Source organism: Mobula birostris, chromosome 1 (genome assembly GCF_030028105.1).
Source record: "Mobula birostris isolate sMobBir1 chromosome 1, sMobBir1.hap1, whole genome shotgun sequence".
Taxonomy (NCBI): Eukaryota; Metazoa; Chordata; class Chondrichthyes; order Myliobatiformes; family Myliobatidae; genus Mobula; species Mobula birostris.
The window spans coordinates 219,461,912-219,486,799 of record NC_092370.1 but is presented as its reverse complement, the minus strand read 5'-3'; the positions used below and the strand labels follow the sequence as shown (position 1 = coordinate 219,486,799).

At 38.3% G+C, this 24,888-nt stretch overlaps 1 protein-coding gene across 1 annotated transcript in view; it reads left to right on the top strand.

Annotated features, from left to right (window-relative positions):
- Positions 1-24,888, top strand: part of ppp2r5eb (protein phosphatase 2, regulatory subunit B', epsilon isoform b) — a 121,802-nt gene that overhangs the window by 48,825 nt on the left and 48,089 nt on the right. The window contains exons 2-3 of the mRNA XM_072271539.1: positions 21,624-21,820; positions 23,478-23,579. Coding sequence (XP_072127640.1) covers positions 21,624-21,820; positions 23,478-23,579 — 299 coding nt within the window. The remainder of the gene's footprint in view (positions 1-21,623; positions 21,821-23,477; positions 23,580-24,888) is intronic.

Genomic DNA, 24,888 nt, shown 5'->3' with positions numbered 1-24,888 from the left:
CGGCATCAAAAGCCCATATTACTAATTGAACACAATTACTAAAATATGGAGAGAAGGAGGAGATGAGTTTTGCAATTCATAGTGAAAGGTTTTACTACACTTCACATTATTATCAAATGGGCATTAATATTGAGAGGCTGGTGGCCAAAATTATGATCAAATTGGGAAAGAGGGAGAAATGTAAAGGGAATTACAGAATTAAATATATTTGGAGCTGACGGTTTAGCTGCCTGCGAGTAAGCAATCAAATTTGGGCAGGAATGAGCTATAATTTAAGGGATATCTGTACTCTTCCCCCACCTTTTTATTCTGGCATTTCCCCCCCTCCCCTTACTTCTCTGTCCTGAAGAAGGGGCTTGCTTGAAACGGCTCCATAGATGCTGCCTGACCTGCTGAGTTCCTCAGCATTTTGTGTATGTGTTGCTCTGGATTTTCCAACACTGCGGACTTTCTCATGTTTATCTCTACATTTTGATATTTTTTGGGACCAGGTCAATAAGAATAGGGGTAATGAGTGAACATGAATTATGATAAGTTGGGATATCAGAAGGAGATTGGAAATCTGGTTGAATAGTACCATAACAACAACCTCTCGCTTAATGTCAGCAAGACCAAAGAGCTGATTATTTACCACAGGAGGAAGAAATCAAAGCTCCATTGAGCAGGTCATCATTAGGGGATGGGAGGCAGAGAGGGTCAGTACCTTTAAATTCCTGCTTCACCATTCACTAAGATCAACTAGCCAATCTATCTCACTCCAGTCTCCTCATCACCATCTGAGATTCTGCTGACAATAGTTGTATTACAGTATCAGCGAACTTATAGGTGGTGTTTGAGCTGTGCCTAGACATGCAGTCAGTGAGCAGCGGGTTAAGCACACAACCCTAAGGAGCGCCTGCATTGATTGTCAGCAAGGAGAAGATGTTATTTCAGATCCACACTGACTGTGGTCTCCCGCTGTGGAATTAGAAGATCCGGTTGCAGAGGGAGATACAGAGGTCCAGGTTTTGAAGCTTGAGGGGATGATGGTGTTGAATGCTGTGTTGCGATCAATTAAACAGCAGTCTAACATAGATATTGATGTTGTCCAGGTTGCCCAAGGCTGAGTGGAGAGCCAGTAGGTTGTATCCACTGTAGACCTGTTGTGGTAGATGGTGTAATAGTCAATGCCTTACATGGAAGTTTACTTCTATGCCTGAATACTGGATTGTAGCATAATTACAGAGACATTGGAACTGACATTTTCATCTTGCCCCCCTCCCCAACACACCTGTAACTGTATCTTCAGTGACTTGCAGGCCTTGTGTTTATTTCTTGATAAGGAGCTACCAGACAATTCACATGATTATGAACCTTTACTGGGACTGCAGCAAATTTGTTTTGATCCTGTGGGCAGGATTTGTGGTTGGAAAGCCCAAATGCACCATCTGTTCATATCATTTTGTGCTTGTGCTTTACAAAATCATGTGATTGTACAAAGCAACCATGTTTCAGATAAACTAATAATTCAAAATAAAAAAATGTATGTTTTGATAGTACTTAATAAATCACTTAGCATCAATTATCATGAGCTTGCAGATGCTCAGGCATGCAAAGTTGAGAAAGGCCTTTTGACTTGGTGATTGGAGTCTTTAATATTGGCGTCATATCTTTAGCTGATAAAGATATAAAAATGGTTGAAAATGAACTGTAATAAAGAATTACATTCTTAAACTTACCTTCAAGCAATCCATGCAGGCAAGAGTGAAGTGCTCCATTTTGTTGAATTCTAACTGTTGATTGCAGATAAACATCTTAAAAGTTTAAAAATAGGGTCAGATCATCATTCTATCCAAAGTATTAAGCTTCAGATTCAGATTTATTTATCACATGTACACTGAAACACACAGTGAAATGTGTTTGTTTGTATCAACAACAACAAATCTAATGGTGTGCCTGGAGCAGCCTGCATAGATCGCCACACATTCCATCGCCAACATAGCGCATCCACAATGATCGGCAGAACACAACAAGCCCTTTTCTTCTCTCCCAAACATTCCCAGGAACAGTCCTCCAACTGCAGGACAGGCGTCTGAGCCTTTAGGCTTCGATCATTGGACTACAACTTCTGGACTTCCGATCGACCTTCACCTTTGATTTTCGGTATTGACCCCAGATTAGTTGATAACCAGACCCCACAGCTTGAACTCCGAGTATGCCGAATGATGAGCTCTGTCCCTCCTGCTGTCACGGACACACACACATCTGTGACAGCTCAACAGTCATGGATGTCCTTTATTCCCTTGTCCATGTTGCTGGCTTTTCATAGGCAGAGTGGATGCTCCGACTCCTGAGGTCCTTTGTCAACTGTCCACGTTACTGGCCTTTGAATGTGAAGCCAACAACCATGGAAATATGTTATTTTAAAAAAAAAATTGAAGCCTGCTAATTGCAAATTTTGAGGCCTGGCGATTTCTTTCCAATTTAAAAAAATATTTTGAACTAAAAGAAGTGGACTAAGCCACATGGTCCCTCAAACATGCTCCATTTTTCAAGAATAGATATTTGAGCATGCACATAGATAGGAGAGGTGTAGAGGGATAAGGACAAAATGGGCATATGGGACTGGCTTAGATGGGAATCTAAATTGTACTGCTCTATCAGTCAAAATCATGGCTGATCTAATCATGAACTCAATTCATGCTTCCTGAAAGCAGAATGACGGGCATTGTAAGTGTTGGATGTGTATCCTGTTCCCATTTTTTTTTATTCCCATGAAGTATAAAATTCAGGCTGAGATGGATTATACCTAATGACTCTGCTTCTAGAGCTTTCTGAATAGAGAATTCCAAATCAACCTTTTGAGAGATGAAATGTCTGCTCTTCTCAGTCTTACCCCTAGTATTGTGAGTTATCCCTCAAATTCTAGATTGTCATGACAGAAGAAAGATTTTAACAGCAACTACTGTCTCAACCGCTTAATCTCCTATGATTCAAGCTGATCAACTTTCACTCTTTTAAACTCTGATGTATAAACTTAATCTGCATACTATTTCTTTATAGGATAATTCCTTCAAATATGGAATCAGTTTAGTGAGCTGTTTTTGCATTGTATCCAAAACAATATATCATAAATTAAGTAGGCTAAAACTGTACACAGTATGATCAGACAAAAGTCATGTGCAGCTCTAACAAAATTTCCCTATGGTTTGCACTCTGTCTCTGTGGCAATAAGGAATAATAGAGAGCTGAGGCTGAGAATGATTTTTGTGCTTTGGGAGAATTCATGGTTTGTGAGAACCAGACAGATTTGTGGTAGTTGACCTCTTGTGGATGAATTACTTTGTAGGTTTGAGGGACCATATGGTTTAGTCCTACTTGTATAATCTGAAATAATTTCAAGTGGGGGGTGATTGCCAAGTCTAAAAACATGGAATTCGTAGATTGCAATTTACTTTTTGCCCTCTTGTGGCCAGGAAATGAATATGCAGGTACAGCCAATTACTCAGACACTCAGTTCCTGCTTGGTAGAGGACACCAAGTCTTCTCTGAGCAATATGAAATAGTCTCAGATAATTTAAATAATATACTTTTCCATTCTTTGTTTTGAAGTGAATAGCATAATTTCCCCATAATATTACTCAATTTGTTGTTTTGAGCATTTTCTTAATCTTTTCATATCCCTTTACAGACTTTGTCTTCATCCCAAAGCAGATGCTGGAAAAATTAAACAAAGTAGAGAAAATGCTGGGAAAACTCAGCAACTGTGGAAAGGGAAAAGGTTAACGTTTCAAATGAGGGGCTTTTGATCAAACCTGAGAAGGGAAATTAAATTGGTCTAGCTAGCAGAGAAATCTTGGTGAAACCCCGAGAATTTCTGATAGAGTGAACACATGCAGTACCTTGGAAAAAATATTCAGTCTCGCCCCCCCCCCCACAACAATTTTCACATTTTACTGTCTCACCTTCTAAACTTAAAATATATTAAAGTAGGATTTTTGAGCTAATCTACAAAACATTGTGCATCATGTCAAATCAAAAAAAAATTCAAAACCTGTCAACAGTTTATTAAAAATTAAAAACCAAAATTGTGAGGCTGAAAAAGTACTCACCCTCTTTGTAGTTAGTACGCTAACTTTCCTCAGGTACAATACTGTATATTCCCTTAACAACTCACCCAATTTGTTGATGTAGAAAATTGGAGGATCACCTGTTTTCAATAAATTCATAAGAATAAATACTCTTCTCTCTGTAAGGTCCAAAAGTATGGTAGATTCTTAACAGATCAAACCAAAATGAAGACAAAAGAGCATGCAAGACAAGTCAGAGAAATGATAATAGAGAAACACAAACCTGGAGAAGGGTACAAGACTATATCAAAGGCGCTGAATATGCCTTGGAGCTCACTGCAGTTCATCATGAAAAAGTGGAAAAAATCTGAAACATGGCCACACTGCCTAGGTCAGGTTGCCCCCTAAACTTAGTCCCTGGAGAAGAATGGCACTTGTAAGAGAGAGGCTATTGTGATGCCAGTGGTCACTCTATGAGTGAGCTGCCAAAGTCAGAGGCTACAACTCGAGATGAAGTTCATGGCACCACAATCTCTAAGGCCTTGCACATAAAGGGTGTTTACGGAAGAGTGCAAGAAAGAAGCCCTGTCTGAAAAAGAACTTATCCTTGCCTGTCAAAGCTTTGCAAAGCATCACTTAAAAGATAATGTAAAGATGTGGAAGAAGATTTTGTGGTCAGATGAGACTGAAGTGGACTTATTGCCCTCAACACTAAGCGGTACTTGTGGTGTAAGTCTAAAATAACTACACATCAGCCAGGTAACATCATCCCTACTGTAAAGTATGGTGGTGGTAGCATTATGCCAAGGAGATATTTTACAGCAGCAAGGACTAGAAATCTGGTCATGATTGATGGGAAGATGAATGCTGCTAAATACAGAGAAACCCTGGATAAAAAACCTGCTAGCCTCTGCCTGAAAGCTTAAACTGGGGAGGAAGTTAATCTTTCAGTAGGGCAATGGCCCAAAGCACACTAACAGAGCAATGATGGACTGGCCTCCAGTGAAGAAAATTAATATCCTTCATTGGCCCAGTCAGAATCCTTAACCTGATCAAACATCACTGGCAAGACCACAAGATTGCTGTCCATTGCTGCTCCCCAACTGACCTGGCACATCTTAAGCAATTTTTCAAGGAAGAATGGGCGAATCTTGTTCTATCATATTGTGCAAAGCTAACAGAGGCTTAACCAAAAAGACTACTGGCTGTAATAGCCGAGAGGTGGTTCAACTAAGTATTGAGCAAAAGGGGGATGAATACTTCTGAACTGTTGACAAATCTGGTTTTGCATTTTTAGATTTTATGCTTTACAATTGGCTGTGCATTTAAAAAAAACAGGACATGCAATTCACAAATAAAAATTCTCAGTTAAATTGATCAAAATCCCTGGTTATAATACTCATTCATGTGAAAAAAGGGTTGGGGCCTGAATACTTTTACAAGGCACTGTATAGCTGATTGGTTAAAATTGAATAATTTGTTGCTGATGCTCTGGTATTCTGGGGCACGTTCAGTAAGCTTGACTATATATCTATATGCACACACGCAAGCACATGTGCCCACGTGCACACACACTGAGCAGGTGGTAATTGTTTTTAAATAGGAAGTTTCTTATCAAGTTTTTAAAAAATTTTCTCTTCTGTTAGTTGCTTCAGTTTTTTTAAAAACTGCATTTTGACTAGTAAAATATTTTGCTACAGTCCAACAATTTTTAACCAAAAGTTTATCACTAACGTTTTACACAATAAACTCTCTGTCTTTGTGCTCATGTAACAGTTTAGCTAATAGTCTTACGTCAAAAACTGGAATGCATGTGTCCAGGTGAATAAGCTGAACATTTTCATTGAGGTCAGGTTGGACTGTTGTTTGCAGGGTGCAGTTGTCTTCACACTTGCAGTGAATTTTGAGATCTTTACCAAAATGACAAAGTAACAGGACAAGTACAAGCACTTTTTCCTCATTTAACTACTGAGCAGTGTTGGATGCACTCCGTTTAGATGAAGACAGTGATTCCCAGTGGGGGGCAGTTATGTGTCCTAAGGGGGTGTTGGGGGAAATAGAAGTCATCTGGCGGAGGGGGGTGGCATTCAAGACTCTTGGGAGAGGGGGTAACCGGCACCCTAACTTGAGGCACGAGAGCTGACTGATTGTGTCAACTTGCTGCCGTTGTCAGCATCCGATCAGCATTCCCAGTTTGCATTAATTTTTAGATATTAATTTAGCCCAGTTAATGATAGATAATCTACGTATGGCGTGATCCTTATGATTCTGAAGATGGCGAAGCCTTGAATTCTAATCCTGCTATGAAACAAACTACAGAAAGTGCATCAATACAATGTTACATACCCAGAGTCTGGTTTTATTGTTACTGTCAGATCAGTGACACCCCATGTATCTTATTTGTAATACTGTACTGTCTAATAAAGCCATGAAACCATCAAGATTGCAGGAACACTTCTGTAAAAGACACTCTGAAAAGGCTGCTCAGTTCCAGAAGATGAAGGCGTTTGATAAGCATTACACTTGAGTCATTGGCCAAGAAATCTAAAAATGACCTTGATAGTGGCCTCATTGCTTCTTATAACTTTTCAAAAATGATAGCAGGAACACTTCTGTAAAAGACACTCTGAAAAGGCTGCTCAGTTCCAGAAGATGAAGGCGTTTGATAAGCATTACACTTGAGTCATTGGCCAAGAAATCTAAAAATGACCTTGATAGTGGCCTCATTGCTTCTTATAACTTTTCAAAAATGATAGCAGTGTGGAAATTCTTATACAATTAGTGAAGGATTAATAATGCCTGCTGTATCAGACGTGCTCACTACTATTCTCAAAATTGATACCAGTAGTTTAAAACTAATTCATCTGAGTAAATAACTCTGTAGCTTGTCATATTGATGAAATGAGCAAAGGTATTGAGTATCAGTTGTGCAGAGAGCTACAAAAAACAGAATTTGGGATATAACTGGATGAGTCAACTGTGCGAGTCAATGAGGCATTGCTAAAGGCATATGTCTGGCATAAGAGAAAAAGTTTTATGAAGAGATTCTCTTTTGTAAAAAGTTTAAAAAAAACAAATATCAACGGACAGTCAATCTACAATGAACCCAAAATGTATATTGAGGATAAAAGTATTCCAATTAGGAGCATGATTTCTTGTGCAACAGATGGAGCATCATATATGACAGGTTGCCATGATGGTTTAGTGGCACTTATGGAAAAAAAGAAATTTCAAGTCTGTTCACAATCCATTGTGTAATTCATCGTCAACATCTTGCAGCTATAAACCTCAGCCAGAGACTTTTTTTCCCAGCATGACTCTTGTAACATCTGCTATCAACAAAATTAAAGCTCATCCATTTAATGGCAGAATAATTCACCAGTTATGCCAAGATAACGATGAAGAGTTTGAATGCTTGCTTGCTTCACATTGAAGTGTGTTGGCTGTCAAAAGGCTGCTGCTTGAAATGTTTCTTTGATCTTTTCAACACCGTGGTTGAATTTTTGCTCATAGCCGACCAGATTTTGGGAAACAAAATTGAACTTGTGGTATGTGGCCACTGTCATAATCTTATTGTACTGGGGAAACATTCAGTATTCTTATAAAAGCAGAATAGAATCTGTTCCTGAGCCTGATGACGCACTTTCAGTCTTTTGTATCTTCTCCCTTGTGGGAAAGGAAATTATAGACCAGTTAGCCTGACCTCAGTTGTTGGGAAGATGTTGGAGTCAATTGTTAAGGATGAGGTTATGGAGCACTTAGAAACAATAGGACAAAGTCAGCATGGTTTCCTTAAGGGGGAAATCTTGCGTGATGAACCTGTTGGAATTCTTTGTGGAGATTACATGTAGGATGGATAAAGGAGATGCAGTGTATATTGTATATTTGGACTTCCAGGAGGCCTTTGACAAGGTGCCACACATGAGGCTGCTTACCCACTTAAGATCCCATGGTATTACAGGAAAGACACTGGCATGGTTAGAGAATTAGCTGATTGGTAGGAGGCAGCAAGTGATAATAATAGGATTCTTTTCTGGTTGGCTGCCAGTGACTAGTGGTGTTCCTCAGGGGTTGGTGTTGGGACCACTTGGTTTTATGCTGTATATCAGTGATTTTGTTGATAGAATAGATAGCTTCGTTGCCAAGTTCGCTGATGATAGAAAAATAGGTGGAGGGGCAGGTAGTGTTGAGGAAACGGGTAGGCTGCAGAAGGACTTGGACATATTTGGAGAATGGGCAAGAGAGTGGCAAGTGAAATACGATGTTGGAAAATGCATGGTCGTGCACTTTGATAGTAGAAATAAATGTGCAGACTATTTTCTAAATGGGGAGAAAATCCAAAAATCTGAGTTGCAAGGGACTTGAGACTTGGGAGTCGTCGTGCAGAACAACCTAAAGGTTAACTTGGTGGTGAAAATGCAATGTTAGCATTCATTTCAAGAGGTTTAGAATGCAAGAGCAGAGATGTGATGCTGAGGATTTGATGGTACTGGTGAAGCCTCACCTTGAGTATTGTGAACCTTTTTGAGCTCTCATCTAAGAAAAGATGTACTGGCATCGGAGAGGGTTCAGAGGAGGTTCGCAAGGTTGATTCCGGGAATGAAAGGGTTATAATACAAGGAGCATTTGATAGCTCAGTGTCAGCACTCACTGGTATTTAGAAGGATGAGGGGATCTCATTGAAATCTTTTGAATATTGAAAGACCTAGACATGGTAGATGTGGAAAGGATCTTTCCCATGGTGGGGGAGCCTAGGACAAAAGGGCATAGCCTCAGCATGGAGGAATGTTAATTTAAAACAGAGATACAGTTTCTTTAGTCAGAGGTTGGTGAATTTGTGGAATTTATTACCATAGGCAGCTGTGGAGGCCAGTTCGTTGGGTATATTTAAGGCAGAGCTTGATAGGCTCTTGATTGGACATGGCATCAGAGGTTACGGGGAGAAGGCTGCAGAGTGGGGCTGAGGAGGGTTAAAAAGGGTCAGCCATGATTGAATGGTGGAGCAGACTTGATAGACCAAATGGCCTAATTCTGCTCCTATGTCTTATGATCTTAGGTATAGACAGAGTTCACAGAGGGCAGGCTTGTTTCTGTAATGTGCTGAGCTGTGTACAGAATTCTCTGCAGATTCTCGCGGTTGCATGTACAGCAGTTGCCAAACCAAGCCGTGATACATCCAGATAGGATGCTTTCTCTGGTGCATCAACAGAATTTGTTTTGGATCCCTTTTTGTTGCTTCCAATCTTTTCACACACTGCTCGATAATTCTCAAGAGCGTTACATTACAAAATTACTAGATGTTTGTGCAAACAATCTTGTAGGTAATTTCTTGCAAAGAATGTGTCACCATCATGGTATCTTAAGAAGGAAATAAAGGGAATTAAGTGATTGTAATGGTCAAATGAATGGAGTTAAATTTAGCTGTTAATAATTGTTTTCTTGTTGGAATGGGAAATTAACTTGTATTTAGGATACATTGGAATATATTAATTTAAACAGTGTATGCTGTAATCATTTGCATTCATGCATTTAAGTAGAGTAATGTTCTAGAATACAAGAACTTTGATTTTTTTTTCCATTACCATTTTATTCTGATGAATATGAAGAAAGGCTGCTTGATGACTTTGGGAACTAGAAACAGTTCACTATGCTTCCACTTTAATCTCATCAGTCTGTGCTTTAACAAATTGTTCTGTTTTTCTTCTGCTATTCTCCCAGAAACTAAATGCACCTTTTATAATGCAATTGTAGTCAGGATGTTGATGACCTAGGGATACAATAATGTATATTTCAGGTAATTTTACATGCATTGGGATTAATTTCTCTTTCTTTTCAAATCTTTTTATTGTTGTATTATACAGGAAAAATAACATGAGTACATTGAAGTAACAACACTTACAATGTCTCAAAAAAGACATTATCTTAAAGATTGAAAAAAAATTCTGTGATATCAAAAAAAAAACCTACTAAGCAGAAAAGTGAGAAAAAAAGAGAACCCATTAGATGTACAACCCTGGAGTCATGCGTAATACAAAAAGCTTCTAAAAATAAACATCAAACCACCAGCAAGAAAATATACTAAAAAATTTACAATTAGATCATGGAAAAGTTATATCAATTAACTCAAATGATAATAATGAGCAAATGAGCCCCATCTTTTCTCAAAATCAAATAAAGGTTCAAAGGTTCGACTTCTAATTTTCTCCAAACTAAGACTTGAGAGAAGTCTAGCATCACTTGAGAGAACCATTGTGACAAAGTGGGAGCTGATGTATCCTTCCACTTCAACAAAATAGCCCTCCTAGCTATCAATGTAACAAATGCAATAACATGTTGGTCAGGGATTAATTTCTCTTATACAGGTTTGGAGCCACACATTGATCAAGCTGCACAAATGTTCGACCTCTTACACAGTTAACTGGGATACGGGGAGAAGGCAGGGGATTGGAGCTGAGAGCATAAATTAAATCAGCCACGATGAAATGGTGGAGCAGTCTCGATGTGCCAAATGGCCTAATTTCACTCCTGTATCTTTATGGTCTTAACTGAGACTTAAACTACTAATTAGCATATAACCATTGATATTTTCATGTGGTATAATGGTTTATGAAATTCTAAAGCTGAAAACGTGCAGCCACTTGACCAGCTAATGAAAACATTACATTTCCAGTGCTTTTCCATCTAGAGTTTCTTTTATTCTGCAGACACCATTTCCTTTGAACAATTGCAATATTGTTGAGCAAAAAACACGCTGCTGGAGGAATTCAGCAGGTCAAGCAGTATCAATGCAGGCAAAAGAGTAGTTGCTTGAGACTGCATCAAAACTAGGAATGAAAAGGGGAGATATAGCCAGTATAAAGAGGTAAGCGGGGGCGGGGGGGGGAGGGATGAGATCAGGAGGTGGATCTAGGTGAGAAGGGGTTGATGGATAAATGGAGTCAGGTAGGAGAAGGAGATAGCATCAGAAGCTGGGAGGTGATAGTGGAGAAAACAAAGCTGTGTGGGGAATGGGGTGCAATATCTACCTGTGGCCATCAAACTTTACAACTCCTCCCTTGGAGGGTCAGACACCCTGAGCCAATAGGCTGGTCCTGGACTTACTTCATAATTTACTGGCATAATTTACATATTACTATTTAACTATTTATGGTTCTATTACTATTTATTATTTATGGTGCAACTGTAACGAAAACCAATTCCCCCCGGGATCAATAAAGTATGACTATGACTATTTCTGGTCTAGATGTGTGGCATGGGCTACATTAATTGAATTGACCAGTTACGCTTCACCTTTCACCCTTAGCCCATGACATCTAGTTGTAGTCCCACCCAACCTCAGTGGAAAAAGCCTGCTTGCCCTTACCCTATATAAACCCTTCATCATTTTGTGTGCCTCTGTCAAATCTCTCAGTCTTGTACTTTCCAAGGAATAAAGTCCTAACTCAGGTCCTCCAGACCCAGCAGATTCCTTGTAAATTTGGCAAAGGAAAAGTTCAGAGTTCAAATTTATTGAAGTATGTATATCATAAACAATCCTGATATTCATCTTTTTGCAAGCACTTACAAAACAAAGAAACCATAATAAAATCACACACACGCAAGACTGCCATCTATCCAATTTGCAAAATAGGTCTAATCATGCAAATAATTTTAAAAGAAGTAAACAAAAGCACATGGAACATGAGGTGCAGAGTCCCCGGAAGTGAGTCCATAGCTGCGGAGTCCATTCAGTGCTGAGCCGAGTGAAACCTGTCCAGGATCCCGATAGTTGCCGGGCAAGATCTGCTCCTGAGCCTGACGGTGTGGACCCAAAACTTAGTGAGAAGAGAGGGAGACCAGTCATATGCAGGTGGATGCTGCTGAACACCTTCTTATTTTCCACTCCTGTCCTTGAAGAATTTAATCTTGGTGGACGTTTCAATTGACACAGTATAGTGGGAACCCGTCACGGGTTCATCTTCTGCTATCAGGCCTCGAAACAGGGTCCACCCCAGTGATGGTCGCCCCAGCCATACCTACATTCTCAAGAGCCTAGTTCACCAAACTTCCAAAAGATCACAAAAGTGCCAGATTGTTAAGTTGGTTCAAGTGTACACCCTTAAAAGGGCAATTGCCAACTGTAGTCTGCAGCGATCACAGTTCAGAAGATGTATATCTACTGGAGTATCTAGTAGTTTTGTGAGTTGTCTGCAAAATGCCACAGTTGGTCGCTGGCACTCATCATTTGTGTGGTCACAGAGTCTGTAAGGTTTAAACAAAAAATCTTGTTTAGTCATGTCTTGGGTTTAAATAAATTGTAATTGTTCTTTTATCAAATCCATTAAAAGCTAGTAAAGAGGGAAGTTAGCATAATTAACCATCAAACCCATAACTTACCCTTCCTACCAGCTGTTGATTTTGGATTAAACTGTTTGGCAATGACGTAGAAATTAGTTTTTTTAAAGGAGCTAATGGCAACCTGCTGTGTTAATGACAGATTGTAGCAAACGTTTGGACAGTTAAGCATATTCTGAGTGCATTCACTTTTGAGTACAAAAATAATTTATTTTCTCTGTTAGAAGTAATTCAGAATCTATTTTATAAATAGTGCTTTTTTTTATTGTTTTGGTACCACATTGATTAGTTGTGTTTAGAGGTTATAATTTTAAATATGGAAGAAAATTAAGTGCAGATACTTGTGAGTTTAAAAAAAGTGAATATACAAGGACAATGGCCTGTGTTAATTGGTATCCTCATTCACACTAAATGTATGGTTGGTTGTTTGTTAGTTTCCTATTTTCATGATGTGCATTCAGTCCATTTGATATATTTATGTATCAATCATTAAATAGATGATCTTATAAAAATCACATTAGCATATTTTAACTATCTTTGTTTTACAATATGTCTATAATGAAATTAGTGTATTGTCACTACTGGCTTGAATTGTGATAAAAGTCTGATTTTTACTGTAGTCATTAGTTATCCTTCATGACAGCTATTCTGTAGGGTAGGAAGCTACAGAGACTTAATTACCTCTGAGAGAAGCTTTTTTCTGATAAGCCCAACAGCTGCAGTTATCAGCTGTTATTCTTTTTGTTATCATATATAATGAAGCATTGCTGTATCGCACCACATAATTACTTTCTTGATGGCAGCTGTTACCTTGACTATTTTTATGTGCTTCAGAATCAATAAAAAGTGAGTTCATTAAGTTTGTTTATTATTTGAATTTTATCTTCTCTTCACAGCAGAATTATAGTTTGTATTAATGTCCATGTTGCATATTAGAATTTGTGACCTTTGAGCCTGGGTCCATAATCACATTGAACTTGAGTTACACACTCAACAAGCTGAAGGAACTCAGCAGGTCAGGCAGCATCTACTGAAAAGAGTAACCAGTCGATGTTTTGGCTGAGACCCTTCACCAGGACTGTTGAGGTGTCCTGATGAAAGGTCTCGGCCCAAAACATCGACTGTTTACTCTTTTTCATTAGATGCTGCCTTTCCCGCTGAGTTCATCCAGCTTTTTGTGTGTTGCTTTGAATTTCCAGCATCTGCAGATTTTCTCGTGTTTGCGTAGAACTTGAGTTTACTTTACATGAGTTGGTCATTTCGCTTTCCGTTACTCGAGAAAGTGAGTTGCTTACTAGCACAACTTTCATATTGTCTATTACAATATTGCTCCCCTATTTTATTCATGTTGATATATAATGCAAACAGGATCTTACAGCTGGATCACTATTCACCTTGGACCTTTTGTCAAGAATAATACCTTGCTAATTGCATACAGTGCATGCTGAATCATTTTTGTTAACTTTGACTGAATGTTTCCTGTAATGGCACCTTGTGTGTACTAAAGTTTGCCCTTGTGAAGTGTGCCGCCTACCAACTAATCCTTCATGGTCTTCGACTGTACCGTTATCTGAACAGGAAATAAAAATTTGCACTTAAGAAATTTGTCTGGGGAAAAGAAGAACAATTTTGCTGTCATTTTGTGATAAGAAGGTAATAGGCTTTGCGTTATGGGAAGTTCCGATAGGGACCATTTTCTATGAACGCAACCATCCCCCTACCCACCCTTAATGAAACCTAGGGGTCACCTATTTAATCTTTATAAACCTATGGGACCCATTTCTTTTTTGTGGATTAATATACAAAGCTGTAAATTATATTATTTGTCATTACAGTTACTGTAGCATGTTTGTAGTCTTTTTGATTTATGTTCTCTGAATTCAGTGAGTCAAGTCCATTAGCATCAAAATACTGTTGCTTCTCCACAGCTTCTATTAATGTTTCTAATTTGGTGTTTTGTTTTGAAATGGATGAATTCACACTTCTCCCTCTTTGTACTCCATCTGCTGTATTTTTGCTCACTCTATATTCCGTATGACACAAGAGGTACATTCAGTCCCTCAAATCTGTTATTTGCTCTCTGCATAATGTCATCAACCCTATCCCTCCATTATTTCTTTCTCTCACATTCCTATTACCTGTAGGTTAGGGGACTGTGTGTTTACAGTAGGCAATCAACCCAGCTATTGTAACTGTGAACAAAGTCACTGGAGAGGCACTGAAGCTAGTGATATAGAAGTGTTTATTCAGCATTTGAAGCACTCTTGGAAGAAGAAGTCTGCTCGACCCAATATTACATGACATTTTATATGCCAAAGATCAAAGGTGACAACAGGCCATTTCTATAGTTAATGTATCTGCAGTGCTTCCTTTGAATTATATATAGTTTTCAAACACCACCTGCTTTGCACACACACTCCAGATATCCAAAATGAATGTTAATCCCTACCTACTGTATGCCACATTCATGCATATACAGGTAACTGAGGTCTAAGTGGAGTGTTTCTTTGTTTGCGATTGACTCCAACCTGCAGCTCCAGAAGCCCCAATGTTCTGAGCTGCGTTTTAAATTCAGTCTGCAATCCACATTCTGATCTGAAGAATGGTTGCTGTTGAAATTATTATTTGCTATGTACCCTAACTCCACCAACAACTAATACACCTTTAGGAAAAGGAGGAACCTGGAGCACCCTGCGGGAAACCTAGGCTGTCAACTATAGAACGTGCAAGCTTCCCACAACACTCGAGATCAGAGCTGATCCATCACAGGTGCTGTGAGGCTGCCGTACTGTGTGCAGCACTACTCTGTTACCCCTCCTCCACTGAGCTTTCTGATTTCTAATGAGAGATGTCGTAGCACGTTTTATACAAAAATTGGTTAACACTACCTTTGGTGACTAGGTCTGTCTTTATTTATCCCAAGATGGAGCTGGCAGTGTACAGTGATGGTTTGCAGATAGCTCAAAAAACTTGTTAGTACTACATATCTTTCTTCTGAACTATGATCAGTACAACCTGCAGCCTTTAATTTCCCTTAAAGAAATGTGCTTTTGAACCAACTAAACAAATTAGTGATTGTATGATCTCCTGAGGAATTCAGTGAACTTGAATTTCAATAGTGCAGTTACGGCCAGGGCGGCCATTGCTAGGGGCTGTATCGAGGCCTGAGGGCAGAAAATGACCATGCTTAGCTCCATTAATCTGCACCAGTTAAAGCATCGAGCCAGGTTAAAATGTTGGAAATCGAGCCAATATTCAGTCCTTCTGCCTGTGTTTGACCTGTCTTCCTTCCTTCCTGCGACTACCATCAGGCAGAAGGTACAGGGGTCTTCGGTGGTGATAGGACAACTGTGTCCTGGTCAAATGCATCCAGGTCATTGGCGTCCCTGGACATTTGCGTCCGTTTTTTTTTGCGTCCCAGACATTTGTGTGCTGATATATGTACAAATCCTATTTCCAGAAAAGTTGGGATATTTTCCAAAATGCAATAAAAAACAAAAATCTGTGATATGTTAATTCACGTGAACCTTTAACTGACAAAAGTACAAAGAAAAGATTTTCAATAGTTTTACTGACCAACTTAATTGTATTTTGTAAACATACACAAATTTAGAATTTGATGGCTGCAATACACTCAACAAAAGTTGGGACAGAGGCATTTTTACCATTGTGTTACATCGCCTTTCCTTTTAATAACACTTTTTAATTGTTTTGGAACTGAGACTAATTGTAGTAGATTTGCAAATGGAAATTTTGTCCATTCGTGCTTGATATAAGACTTCAGCTGCTCAACAGTCTGTGGTCTCCATTGTCTGATTCTCCTCTTCATGATGCGCCATACATTTTCAATAGGAGGTAGATCTGGACTGGCAGCAGGCCAGTCAAGCACACGCACTCTGTGTCTACAAAGCCACGCTGTTGTAGCCCGTGCAGAATGTGGTCTGGCATTGTCCTGCTGAAATAAGCATGGACATTCCGGGAAGAGATGTCGCCTTGATGGCAACATCTGTCTCTCTAAAATCCTAATATACGCCTCAGAGTCAATTGTACCTTCACATACATACAACTCATCCATGCCGTGGGCACTGATGCACCCCCATACCATCACAGGTGCTGGCTTTTGCACCTTTCACTGATAACAATCTGGATGGTCATTTTCATCTTTGGCACGGAGAACTCGACGCCGTTTTTCCGAAAACTAGCTGAAATGTGGACTCATCTGACGACAACACATGGTTCCACAGTCTTTCGGTCCATCTGAGATGAGCTCGGGCCCAGAGAACTCGCCGGCGTTTCTGCATAGAGTTGATGTATGGCTTCCTCCTTGCTTAATACAGTTTCAAGTTGCATTTCTGGATGCAGTGACGGACTGTGTTGAGTGACAATGGTTTTCCGAAGTACTCCTGAGCCCAGGTGGCTATAATTGTCACAGTAGCATGACTTTTCTGTGCACTTTTCCAATCTTATTTTAACTCTGTCCCAACTTTTGTTGAGTGTATTCCAGCCACCAAATTCTAAATTTGTGTATATTTACAAAATACAATTAAGTTGGTCAGTAAAACTATTGAAAATCTATTCTTTGTACTTTTGTCAGTTAAATAAAGGTTCATGTGAATTAACATATCACAGATTTTTGTTTTTTTGCATTTTGGAAAATATCCCAACTTTTCTGGAAATGGGGTTTGTATATTTCATATTAAATTTGTGTCCCAATATGTGTATATTGCATAAAAGGTATAATTTTACATATTTGTGTAATTTTTAAAATCAAAAACAGTTTTATTAAAAAAGGGATTATAGCATGCATTTTATTGATTTAAAAAATTTGATTTATAAGTCCAAACTTAAAAAGTATGCATGTTGTGGGCAACCCCTCATAAGAAACTTAATTTGTCCTCAGGATTGTAACGTGCAATTAATGATTGAAGGCGCTTATTGATACTGTTATTTCTTGGTTGGACAATAATCTTTGTTTGGTAGTCAATTTTCTTCTTTGTGGCCATAGCTTCCTCTTTCTTCAACGCATCAATTAATTTCCAAACAGAGGGGTGTTGCCAAGTAATTGAATTTTGAATAGCATTATGCCACCCCTCTAAACTATTGTTAGATCTTGGCAAGTCGTTCATTGTTCGATCATGAACATTCCAAGTTGTGGTGGAAAAGCTTGCTGCAATCCTGTGCCCACATCTACCTCTTGCTTGGCCAATGTATGTAACTTCAAAGTATGCGATGAATTCGGGAGGTAAGTCGTGATCTTCACTCAGATCCAAAAAGCCTGTTACCACATCATTTACTGGAAGGAAAACTAATGCAGAGAAACATCTAATTTTTAAATTGAATTCTTGATCTTCGTTATATTGTTGTCTTAAACCGAGGTCGCATATTTTCTTAAGGATGGATTTGACAAATGGAAAATGCATGAGCTTATTGTTGCATTAGGATATGTTTCTGCTATACTCTTTCTTGCTCCTATTTCAAAATCCGTCAGCACTAATTTGGGATATGGTTGAGGGCGAGTCTGCAACAAAAGAGTGAATAGGCGGTCATATGTAGAAGAGCAAAAGCACAGGGAATACTGAATGTACCATCTTGGACATGGATGCAGTACAATTGATAATAGATTTGTGGCAGATTTTAAAAGTGCCATCTGCTGCCCAATTCTGAAATCGTGTCAAGTCATCCAGATCCTCTTCAGAAGCAAAGATGAGCATTCTATTTTCATCATTTATGCCAGTATCAATTGCAAGAAACCTTTGTCCTGTGGGGAGAATACAATATTCTTCTGGTATTTCGTAATTACATCTTTGGTTTGGTATAGATGAAGCATTTTGTGCTTTCTGTCTCCAACGATGAACATTTCTCCCCATTGCAGAGACAGAAGGCATTTCTGCCATTGAAAATTCATCATGTTTTGACAAAGTTGTTCCAATGAGATGTCTTGTTGGTTCTTGTGAGGATATCGCAGTTTTTCAACTCTAAAATCGATCCTTTTGCTCTAATTGCAGCAGCAGAAGAACCATGGTTATGCTCATTAATTCGTTTTGTTATTACATTGCTCTTGGTATGAACTCTTGCTTTGCAGGATCGTACCACACATCTCCAGTAAGTTTTCGTGCCCGCAGCATTTTACTTATGATAGTAATAGATATAATTTCTGTCATCAACAAGTGTATTTCCAGCTTTGCTTGATTTCAAGAACTGTGACATAATTTCTGAAAAAAAAAGTAAATTTAAAGTCAAATTGTAATAGGAAACATGTGGGAGTTTGTTTATAAGTAGCTCAGTCGCAAACGAGGCATGCCTCATTTGCCTACAATTACCCTAATTGATTAGGCGGTTGCTTTTTGAGCTGAGATAAGAGGCTTATATAACACAGGGTTTGTTACCCAGTAATGGTTACATATAGTGGGACGCAAATGTCCAGGACGCAAATACCCTAGTACCGTCTTCGGTCCCTTGCCACAGTGTTTGGGAGTAGTTGTTGTCCTGCAGCTGTGGACTCATTTTCGAAAATCTGCAGATCATGTTCTATGAATTATTTGTTTACTTTTTTTTTACTAATTGCACTCTTGTTCATTGGATGTTTGTCAGTCTTTGTGACTTTTTGTGGGTTCTATTGTGTTTCTTTGTTGTGTAGCTGCCTGCAAGAAGATGAATCTCAAGGCTGTGTATGGCATACATACTTCAATAATAAATTTGAAATTTGAACTTTACCTTTGATTGTCTTGGCTGGAATTGATGAGAGATTGGAGTGGAACCCATTTTTATACAGTAGTCTAATATAACTAAGACATGCAAAAGGTGCTGCTTATTATGAGCTGGATTTGCCACTGCTTTCATATTGGAAATCTGCAATCAATGGCCAGGGTTGTGTCAAAACTCATCACCCTCTTTATTTGTCTATACAAAGGACTGAATGCCTATTGAAGCTTGGTTGATAATATCGGGCTGTTCTCATCGCAGAATTTTCTATCTTTTAAGGTTGAACAGTTGGTTATAAACTGAGATACATGTTACCAATGTATTTCAACATGGAAGAGAGTAGATCAGAATTACCCTTTCCTCCTGGTGGTTAAAATCTTATGAGCTACCACTGTCGAGCCGGCCATGCTTTCCCTTTTGGAAAAATAATCGTTGACACAAGGGAATGATTTAAGTTAAGACTATACAAAAATGCTCAAATATTGAAGCTTTGTGGTGAAACAGCTACAAATTTAGATTACATTGTGGGATTCTTCAGTTTAAAAACTGCAAGTGAGAAGTCTGGAGATGAAATATCTTCAGGTTTTGTTTCTAAAAGCAGCCGTGGTTTGTATCTTGAACTGCAGCCAAGGTTTAGGTGGTGTCATTTTAGATCATATCATGGGATGTTTTCACATTTTAACTGAAAGTATACATTTTTAAATATATGAAACACAAGGTTTTATTGATACAGGTGGCCCCCGTTTTCCAAACGTTTACTTTACGACACCTCGCTGTTACGGAAGACCTACATTAGTTGCCTGTTTTCACCGACAAAAGGTGTTTTCACTGTTACGAAAAAAGGCAGCACGCCCCCGAACAGGCAAGCTCCTCCCCCGGAACTGCATTCTAGCTGGCATTGCTTATACACGTGCTTTATCTCGATTTATTTTGTACATCTGTTAGCAAGATCGGTTCTAAGGTATCGGAAAAGCCTAAAAGAGCTTGTAAAGGTATTACACTTAGCGTAAAACTAGACATAATTAAGCGTTTCGATCGTGGTGAACAAAGTAAGGACATTGTTCATGCGTTGAACTTGCCTGCGTCCACCAGTCGCACTATTTCTACGCAGAGAGAAAGAATTTTGAAAGCTGCCAATGTTACTGTTGGTTCTGCTCGTAGCAAAGTGGTCTCTCTTAATCGGCATCCAATAATAGATAAAATGGAAAGTCTATTGCTTGAATGGATTGATGGGTGTACAAAGTGTGGTGATCCGTTAAGTTTTCTTATACTTAAGGAGAAATCAGTCAGTCTTTTTAATAAGCTAAAACAGAAAACACTGGACGATGGTGATGAAAGTGTTGCGAAAGTGGAATTTAAAGGTAGTCATGGGTGGTTTGATCAGTTTCTGAGGCGAGGGCAGCTTCATAGTTTAAGCAGTGGTCCCCAACCTCCATGCTGTGAAGAATAGTGGTGCAGCGGTAGTCGGGACACACACAGCACATCTTTAAGAAAAAAGCCGAAATAAACAAGCTAATTAATTAGGTGCCGCCTGGCACGTAAATGTCAGCCCAAATCAGAGACGATTGCCGATTGCGTCAGGTGGTTATTCGTATAAGCGTGTTTAACAGTGATGAAACTGCAATTTATTGGAGTCTTCCCGATTCCAGTAAGTGAAACTACACTGTACGTACATTATTTCTACTTTATATAGGCTGTGTATTTTTATGTGTTATTTGGTATGATTTGGCAGAGTGTTTCTGCCGAGAGCGCTTCCGTGAGATTTTCGCTGCGCTAGACAATGCTGCAGAAAAGTATTTCTACTTTATATAGGCTGTGTATTTATCATATCATTCCTGCTTTTACTATATGTTACTGTTACTTTAGGTTTTATGTGTTATTTGGCATGATTTTGTAGGTTATTTTTTGGGTCTGGGAACGCTCAAAAATTTTTCCCATATTAATAAATGGTAATTGCTCATTCACTTTACGACATTCCGGCTTAAGAACCATTTCATAGGAATGCGCTACCTTCGGATAGCGGGGGAAACCTGTATTCAATTGTGTATAGAGTCTGAGTATGAAAGGAAGAGGTGAAAACATTGATGCAGTGGAGTGTAACATCTGGAAAAAGTTTACTTATTTCAGATTAATGCATTTTCTTTACATTCCAAGGCAATCTGCTTGAAAGGAATATACTTGAAATAGGCAACCTATGACAGTGGCCAAGTATTTTTGAGTATTAATATAATATCGTGCACCTATAGGAGTTAAACATGATTTTGAGAGAATATTGGATGGGTCCAGCTCGCATGTTTCTTTTGAACTTGAATATGGATATTAAGTAGATCCCAAGGTTCCCCAAGGAAAATAATCCTCGACATTATTTTTGTTGGGTTACTTTTCTATTGGTTTGTTTGAATGGTTGGTAGCTAACTTTGACTTCCTGCTTGCATTAATGGAAATCATTTTGAAAACAAATGGTATATAAAAATGGAAATGCACTTGCTTTCAACTGGATGGTTGTTATAATTCTCATCCATTTTGGCTTTTTTGTAGATGTTTCAACAACGGAGAAAGTCATGCTCTTTCAGAAGAAATTACAGCAGTGTTGTGTCGTATTTGATTTCATGGATTCATTAGCAGACCTTAAAATGAAGGAGTATAAGCGCTCAACCCTTAGTGAATTGGTAGACTTTGTTGCTGTGGGTCGAGGAATCTTGACGGAACAAACATATCCTGAAATAGTTAAAATGGTAAGTTTGTTAACTTGCAAATTGTCCTTTTTCATTTGGACATTTTTTCCTCTTAATCCCATCATTTTCTAATGCCAGCACACTTTGTGGAATTTATTAGTCATCTGCAACCATATCTCTCATTTTCAAAACCTCTTAGTATTTATTTTTGCATCAAAGTAATAAAAGAAAAAGTGGAGTAATTTTTATGGTGTGATAGAAATTTAATTGGGTGGCGTTCTCGAGTGGGTTGGCTCTTTGTCAAAGGAAAAAGATTCAGATTTATTTACTGTACGTAATTGGAAATATGCAATAAAACGCATCGTTTGTGTTATCAATCAACATGTATGTGCTGGGGGTGGCAGCCCGCAAGTGATTGAATTTAAACACAATAGATTAAAAACCAAGCGAAAACTTACTAGAGTAAGACACATAAGCTATTCAACTAATTGGAAATCCCAATAGTGCAGGGGCTAACTCACTAGGACCTTGGTTCCCATGCTGTCTCTGACATACTTGAGACCTGGTACCTACTCTACACTCCCTTTATACTTGGTGGTTTTACTGGAAAATCTGTTATTCTACTGTGTAACTGCTTTAAAACAAAATGTGAATTAAGTGTAGAGGTAATAATATCCAATAATGTACGTTAGTCCAGAAAACTTGATAATCTGGCGTTACCAAAGAGCTGAAAATGACAAGATTATTGGAATTTTACTGTAACTGAATTACTCTAGTGGCTTCACCAACAAGCTAATCCATTGCTGACTGCCTTTGAGAATGTGCTGGTGAGCTGTGTGCTTCCACAAATCTGTTGGGTCAAGGAATATAATTGTGACCAATTAACTAGGCTGAAACTGTGATAGATGCATAAGGACATGGAAATTACTTGCAAAGAGGCCTTGGCATCTGGTAGAGAGTAAGCACCAGAGTGGTATTGATGAATGGACTGGATGAATGATGCTAATCAGTTGGCTTGCTTTGGTGTCCCTCTGCATAACTCTTGCAGCCATCCTGACTCAAACCAATCCTGCCCTTCACTAAGAACATATATTTTTTATTACACAAATTCTTGCAGGTGTATTTGCTCTTTTAATAATTATTCATTTTGTTTGTTTCCTCATAGTGAAGTTGCTGAAGTGATTAGTAAATTTGTATTTGCTTAATATATTATGTTAAAATTATTCTTTTCTTTTAAGCTTATTATAAACCACTGGATAGAACTACCACATTGAATCTATAGAGAACATTTCAATGTAGTATACCTGCATATTAATATCTATTTTATTTGTACTGACATTTCAGTACAAGAACCAAAGGGGAAGTTCATCGGGTATACTTGTTTAACAGGTATTTCTTCAAGAATCTTTATCAGTCTTTTAAAATGTGGAAATTACAAATGATTTATGCATGCTATTTGGAGATTACAAACTGTAATTTGCAATATTCTCACTAATTCTGTTGAATTGTTTCTGCAAATCATTGCATCAGTTTATGAGCTGCGATATTGAAGGCAACAATATTTTTTGATCCCGAGATTGTGATGTATTTCCAGGTCCGTATGAAGTGTCACTATTAAACCTCTGTTCTTGTTCTTCTCGGTTGTTGCTGGTTAAGATAACATTAAGTTTTTTGAGAAGGATGTTCAATATGTAATTTCTATTCTATTTTGCCATAGGTTTCTTTAAATATTTTTAGGACACTCCCACCTTCAGATACTTCAGAGTTTGACCCAGAAGAAGATGAACCAACACTGGAGGCATCCTGGCCTCACTTACAGGTAAACTCTACAAGTTCTTATGTAAAATTAATACGGTATCTATATTAGATATCTAGCTTGGCTGGCTCTGTAATATTTTGGTTTCAAGTACAATGACAATCAGAATATTAAATGTTTCAGACCACTGAAAGTCTAAAACTTTCCAGTCCTGTAATTTAAATTTAATAGTTTTGACTGGAATAAACCAAGGATTGCACAAAATGATGATCAGCACTACTTAAAAAAAAATTAAAAAAAAAAATAATTTTCAGTGATATGGATGGTGCTTGCACTATTAATTGTTCTAATTTTAACATTCTTGAGGGCTCTTTAGTATTTATCATACAATGGAAATGAGGGTCATTTACTTCCAGGCAAGATATAGGTATCAGGGTCCCTTTCTGAAGAATATTTTTCCCCACAAATTAGTTGGTTTTCTTAGTCAATCCAGTTTTCACATTTGTTTTAATTGGTAATACCCATCAATATAATTGCTTCATACTGGAACTTGGCTTTGTGTAATTTAACTTTGCCACTTTTGGATTCCTAATTAATTACCATTTCCATGTGAATACTCTTCGCTTATAGAGTTCAGTGATTTTAAAAATTATTGTCTTTTAGATAAGTTACCAATGTTCAATCTCACTTTTTGCATTCATTCAATTAATTTGACCTTTTGGCTGATGCAATTTCAACATTGCTCTTGGCATTGCTATTAATTGAGGAACTTCTGAGAGCATTAATAGTTGTGTTATCCTACAATCCGTGCCTTCCGGGCTGTTTTATCTGCAAAATATTTATTAAAACATGTTTTACTACTAATAAATTACTTAAATAACATTAGGTTGCGCTCAGCATCAAGAATTCCAGTGGAAGAAATGGTAGAAGCAATATTCAACTTCACTTGAAAAATTAGAAATCCAGAGCTTGCTTTTCTATAGATGTCATTAGTTAAAACAATCAACATAATTGAAGCTTTGAATTATCACATGAAAATTGTAATATAAAGTTGTCCTTCGGAGTCAGAATCAGGTTTATTATCACTGCCGTAGGTCATCAAATGTGTTATTTCGTGGCAACAGAACAGTGCAAGACAAAATAACTATAAGTTCAGATGAAGAATAGCAAGGTAATGTGCATGGACCGTGCAGAAATCTGATGGCAGAGGAGACGAAGATGTTCATAAGAATGTTGTCTCTGGACCTTCAGCTCTTGTACCTCCTTTTGGTAGTAATGAGCAGAGGGCATGTCTCATACTGTGAGGGTGCTCAATGATGGGTGTCACCACCCTGAGGCACTGCCTTTTGAAGGTAGCTGTGATGGTGGGGGG